Below are 6,000 nucleotides of genomic sequence, written 5' to 3' on the forward strand. Positions count from 1 at the left end.
AGACGGGCTTCAAGACATGGACGATTGAAGATTTGTTTTATTATTGATGTGATTCCGATCGATATACTTAGGTTTTTTATGGCCCGATACATCAGATATAATACACTTTGATTTTAAACAATAAAAGTAAGGAATTGGTGAGAAGATGAGCAAAAATCTTAGATTTATTTCTTTATGTTGTCGATATTAGCAAAACCCCCAAGCAAGCTTCTAACAGGATGTCGGGCCTGGTCCGCTTTTGTTTATGTTCTTTTCCCCCGTATCTTTGTCGTAAGTGTGGCATCACGATAATTACTTTAGACTATCAAGCCCTTATATCTTGACATATGCAGATTTAGATAGGTGGTCTACCGTCAACGATGACTGCACGACTTATAGTGCGTCGCTATGGCCATAGTCTTACAAATCAGCTGAACCCGTTTATGGTGTGGATACTTGGCATAGCGATAGTTATTCTGGTTATGGCTCAAAAGGCCGTCTGTTACTACAACATAATATGTGTGATCGTGGGGATTCTGGAGTGACGATTTGCATAGATCCGATTACGTTACAAAATTTCGAGTACACGGCATGGGAAACTAAGAACGCCTCCATTATTAGCTCGCGATTTGTGGAAAACGTTGGTCACAACTACTTGTTTGCGGCTTATGGTACGACTAACGCGAGTGAGGTCCAGCATGGTATATCACGTAGGACTTTGTGGAGTGATTGTTCACCGAATTCAAATTTGCTGCAGTGGTATGCTTGTGAAGCCAGTGTAAGCGTTACGGCTTGCACAAAGACTCTTATCCAAACTTTGAGATATTTTATTAACACTAAATAACTAATAAACTAACCATTGTGGAAACATACCTTTGAGAATATTAGAACAAGCCTGGAGTCACTCTTCACAGTCCGGTCTTTGGTTATTGTCCGTCCAAGATGTGGAAAATGGCTCCATTCTTATATCACTATTCTCTGGTATGTTTCCGCACAATAAACTTTCAAACCGCGCGTAATACAAACAGCTCAGTTTCATTTTCTTGTTGCAATTGAGGGGAGCATGCTCCCTTACTGTTTGACATCTAATTCCACCCACCCTCATTCTGTAAGTTGACAAACTGCGCATCGCACAGCTGATGATTATGTAATAATAGTCGGCTTTTTTCAATTATTCTCAACATTTTCACTTTCCACTTTATTTTACTTTGGTCAATTCGTTTTTTTTTTGCATGGGTACTTAATGAGTCTAAAACTTGTTCGTCAACTAATTCTACCACAGATAAGGATTATTTTTAAACCTTCATTTTGCATTTTTAGTATAAATATTTATTTGTGGTAGATTGTAAAGTTTATTGAATTTTATTGAATTTTATTTTCTGGTTCAGTTACAGAGCATTATGTTTTATATTGCATCAGTTACATGGATTCCAATTTCAATTTTAATTAACATTTCCCAATCTATTATTAAATAAGTAATAAATATTAATGTGAAAGGTTAAAACGGTATTTCATTTTTTTTTAATATATTTAAATATATTTAAATATTTTATAAAGTTTTGAAGTTTTTAATTTCATTGTTTTTGTGAGTATATGATTAGTAAAATGCTGCATATCATCCAGCCTTTTTGCTATCTGTAGTTAGAATTTACTAAAATCAAATATTAAAGCAAATATTTCTTTAGAACAAAATACATGCATATTCGTTATTCGTATTTGTATATTAGTTAAATTCGAATACATTCGCGATTATTCAAGCAATGTCCCTACTGGCAGGTTAGGGTTGGGAGAATTAATAATATAATCTTACATAAGTATATACAATACAGAGTTATAACAAGTAGACATACCTATTACCAGCGAGCTCCAAGAAGACTGAACCAAAGTAGATAGTTGACGCTAAGGAGAGAAGAGCGGTATAGGAAGTTGCAGCAGTTCCGGCATTATATAGCTACTGGGGTTAGGTTACTAGCCCTAACCTGGTGTTCCGACACTACAATCCCCCTTGAAATGTCCATACCGTCCCGGCAGATCAAATATGGCTTCAAATGTGAATAATGTACCCCATGAAAGATTCGTTGAGGATTGGACACAAGACGAATAGTGTAAGTTGGTGAGTTCGCGGAGTCGGACTTGCCAGTAACGCGATAAGGCCCGATCCATGGGTCATCAAGTTTGCCATGGCGTGCGAGGTTGAAATGAAGAACAAGTTGATCAACCTTGAAGGAACGAGTGTCTTCAGTAGGAAGGTTGCGGAGCTGTAGTAATTTTTGTTGGGTTTTGGCGGTTTCAGTCGCAGCAGCCCAGAGACCGGTAGTATTGGTGCGAAGAAGTGAACGCGTAGAATTGAGCCATTGAGACGTGACACGATGAATAGGAGTGGCGACATCGCGACGGAAGGCAAGAAACGCGGGCATTTCACCGGTGGAGGCATGGACTGACGTATTATACATAAACTCCAGAATCGGTAAAGCAATATCAATGTTTACATATGTTGGTCAGAGATGGTCCAATAGTCGATGTTATTTGGGAATGTTTTCACAAGCATGGGTTCTGTCCTGTTTAATTCCATTAAGAGTTTTTACTGAAGAGACTTCACGATGGTCTAAATATGGAGTTTTAACGGTTATATTAGGGCTCTTGTCGGATAGGTTTTGAAATGAGCCAACACCATTTGCTTCAGCGTTTTCATGGTTCGTTCAATAAAACCATTGGACCGTGGATTATGGGCCAGCGTAAGACGTTGATCGATATCTAAGTTGATGGCAAGACCGTTAAAAACAGTACTGTCATAAGGTGGGCCATTGTCGGAAATGAGTTCACGTGGTATACCATGAATACTGATCCATTTAATCAGACATGCAATAACAAAATCGCTATTGGGGCGAGGAGTGGCCCCAAACCAGACATACTTGGTGAACGTGTCTTGAATGACCAAGATGTAGGTCTTCTGGTTATTGATTGTGACGGGACTCCAAAAGTCGGAAGCAATAGTTTGAAAGGCTTCGTCGCCGAGCTGAGAAACTAGTTGTTGCTGACGAGGGGGGTCACCTTTGACACGTTGACAAGTGTCAGAAGAGGCAACGTATTCGGCCAGATCGCTAGATAATGTAGGCCACCATGCAAGTGTGCGCATCCGATTGCGGGCACGCTGAAGACCTATGTGGCCGCTAGTAGGGTGAGCATGGGCCATGTAAAGAAATTCATCACGCATAGACACAGGAACCACGACAAGCAATTGGCCTTTGACGCGACGAAAAAGATTACCATTGCGCATGACGAATGGATTGGAAGGATCTGCCAAATGATCTTTAAGACTCGGGTCCAACTGTTGAGCCGTGCGGACGGTGGCAGGACCAAGGTCTAATGCGTAAACGTGTTCGATGATGTCGGAGGGTGGGTCCACAGGTGCACGAGAAAGTGCATCAGGGACCGAGTTAACACGACCCGGAACATGTTTAATTGAGAAATTGTAAGGTTGCAGTTGAAGAGCCCAGCGTGTGAAACGAGGCTGGCTGTGCTTAGTATTCAGAAGCCAGACAAGAGCGTTGTTATCGGTCAAGATAACGAATGGAATGTCTTGCAAATAAAGTCTGAACTGAAGACAACCATAAAGGACTGCCAAAGCTTTCCATTCGGATGTAGTGTAACGAGATTCCACATCAGATAATGAGCGGGAAACATAGCCAACAACGACGCAGCGATTGTCCGGAGTAATCTGGAACAATGCCACGCCAAGGCCATCCCGAGAGGCGTCACAATGTAGTTCGGTACGGAGAGCCGGTCGAAAATGAGCCAAAATTGGAGGTGTGCAGAGACGGTACAAACAGCGAGCAAGATGAGCGTAGTTTTCGACGTAAGAATAGATAACCGGTCATGCCAAGAAAACTTTGAAGAGCGGTTTTGGTGGTCGACTGAGGAAAGTCAGTGATAGCGTTAACCTTTCGTGGATCAGCCTAGATGCCGTCTGGAGAAATAATATGTCCAAGAATGGCTACTTCTTTCTGAGCAACACGCACTTTAGTTAACTTCAGTTTAAGGTTAGCAGCCGAAAGGCGTCGCAAAACATCCTTGACATCACGCTGATAATCGGAGAGAGTCTTTGAGAAAATAACAATATCGTCAAGGTAGACCATTGCGCACTTCCATTTAAGCCCAGCCAAGACACTGTCCATCGTGCGTTGAAAAGCAGCGGAAGCGTTGGCGACACCGAAGGGCATGACATGCCACTTAAAAAGACCAAAGGGGGTAATGAAAGAAAGGAAGTTGCGAGAGTCCGGATGTACAGGCATCTGCCAATAGCCGCTGGCGAGGTCCAAAACTGTTAAGTAACGACAGTTGGACAAAGCATTGTAAACATCAGGAATCAACGGAAGGAGACAGCTATCATCAACTGCGACAGCGTTGATGGGACGAAAGTCGATGACGAGACGACATTGTCGGGTTTGCCGGGTGCACCTTTGGAGGTGACGTAAAAGCACCAATGGGCCCAAGGAAAAGTGCTATGAGAGATCAAGCCTTGAGCTTTGAGTAGATCGATGTCGCGAGCAAGGGGTTTCCTGATCGGTAATAGACAACCGAATCGGAGGAAAATTGGCGGCAGTGGCGTCGGGATTAACTTGGATCTTAAACGCAGGTAACTTTGCCGGTGTCGGAAGAGCATCGTCGTCCAGGTGGATGTTGGGGAAAGCGGCAAAAATATCGCTAAATGTTGCTTGTTCAGACGATGTAAGAATAGTGTTAGAAAACATAGTCGGCGTAAGAGTGTGTAAACCGCGACGAACACGAGCCGGAAGGCAGGTAATAGCAACTTTGTTTTTTTGAAGACCGAGCAGCAGGAGCATGTCAGAGCTGTCGCCCGGAGTAGTGATAATATGACCATCATAAGCGGTAACAAAGTTGGAGCCGAGAAGTAAATACACGCCAAGATTAGGGATAACTAAAAATGGGCCTCGACAAGGGACGGTAGAGCCCACGGTAAGCTACAGACGGGTACAATGGGAGACCGTGAAAGTGGAGCCCGCGGCTTGGATGGACGTGCTGGGCAGAGCTTTAAGTGGGAGTGAGAGGGAAGAGGCAAGTGCCGCGTCAATAGCACAGCAAGACGATCCCCGAATCGAAGAGAGCTCGCGTGGAGTATGACTTAGGTGACTGGAGCGTGACGGCTACAAATGAACGGTCAGTGTACAGTTGGAAATCTGTATTGGCACTAGCAAACGACACATGAGACCCGCTCGGAATATCGGCAGCATGCACACCTTTGGAATGAGGTTTCGGTTTGTGCTGCGATTTAGGATGCCAACCCCGGTTGGAGCTGGGTTGGGAGGGTTTGTAACCGCCATGGATGTAGGTCCAGGTCTGGATATAACTATCTATTTGAGACGCAAAACGCGGAAAACAGCGCTGGACCAAAAGGGCCATAACGGCGTCGTCAGGTTGTCGAGATAAGCTCGCTATACGCAGGCGAAATTTGTAGTAGTATCCTGCCATGCCGTAGGTGGTGGCTAGGCGGAAGGGCTGTTTCCACATCGTAGCCAGCAAGAGATGGTCGTAGAAAACCTCAGGAATCGAAAAAGCTGAAATGAATGTAGACTTCACTTCTGACCACGTAGTAGCAGTGGAGACGAATGACCAATGTTAAGCGGTGTCGGGCGCCAAGAACTAGAAGAAGTGAGTCGCCACGTCGCTTGAAGAATAGGGCGAGCCAGGTATCGCCGTCTCGAGCGACAAAATCCAAAGTTTCGCCTCGAGATCAGATGGTGTGTGATCGTCGGAGGACTTTGTATGATCAAAGTTTTGGACACTTCGGAAGTCCGATCGCTTAAATGAACGTTCCATTTGGAGGACGGTCGACTTGGACTCGTTGGTAGCCATTGTGGAAGAAGGCCGTGAACGTCGTAGCGGGGAAGGGGGGGGGGGGGGGGGGGGTGTGTGTTTTGGGGTCACAAGGGGACCACAGGGTTTGTTACGAACGATGAACAGGGGGAAGGGGGGTAGTATGTTTAACGAGGGTTTTCCCCA

At 44.3% G+C, this 6,000-nt stretch overlaps 3 protein-coding genes across 3 annotated transcripts; 1 reads left to right on the top strand and 2 right to left on the bottom strand.

Annotated features, from left to right (window-relative positions):
* Positions 1–218: 218 nt before the first annotated feature.
* V1514DRAFT_342573 (uncharacterized protein) lies at positions 219–1,130 on the top strand (the record flags this gene model as incomplete). The annotated part of the gene is made up of 6 exons (XM_066929110.1): positions 219–270; positions 333–377; positions 411–757; positions 894–960; positions 1,008–1,087; positions 1,116–1,130. The coding sequence occupies 6 exons, from the start codon at positions 219–221 to the stop codon at positions 1,128–1,130; spliced, it is 606 nt and encodes a 201-aa protein (XP_066783669.1).
* A 1,388-nt stretch (positions 1,131–2,518) lies between these two features.
* Positions 2,519–3,396, bottom strand: V1514DRAFT_52384 (uncharacterized protein). Its single transcript, XM_066930048.1, has 2 exons — positions 2,812–3,396; positions 2,519–2,733 (listed from the first exon to the last, which is right to left on the bottom strand). Exons 1-2 carry the CDS (start codon positions 3,254–3,256, stop codon positions 2,606–2,608), a joined length of 573 nt encoding a protein of 190 aa, XP_066783670.1. The 5' UTR covers positions 3,257–3,396; the 3' UTR covers positions 2,519–2,605.
* Positions 3,397–4,481: 1,085 nt separating this feature from the next.
* V1514DRAFT_319822 (uncharacterized protein) lies at positions 4,482–5,321 on the bottom strand (the record flags this gene model as incomplete). Its single annotated transcript, XM_066925968.1, has 3 exons — positions 4,482–4,918; positions 4,976–5,144; positions 5,238–5,321. 3 exons carry the CDS (start codon positions 5,319–5,321, stop codon positions 4,482–4,484), a joined length of 690 nt encoding a protein of 229 aa, XP_066783671.1.
* Between the last annotated feature and the right edge of the window lie 679 nt (positions 5,322–6,000).

Source organism: Lipomyces japonicus (assembly GCF_038497905.1).
Source record: "Lipomyces japonicus strain CBS 7319 unplaced genomic scaffold V1514scaffold_17, whole genome shotgun sequence".
In the NCBI taxonomy this organism is placed as follows: Eukaryota; Fungi; Ascomycota; class Lipomycetes; order Lipomycetales; family Lipomycetaceae; genus Lipomyces; species Lipomyces japonicus.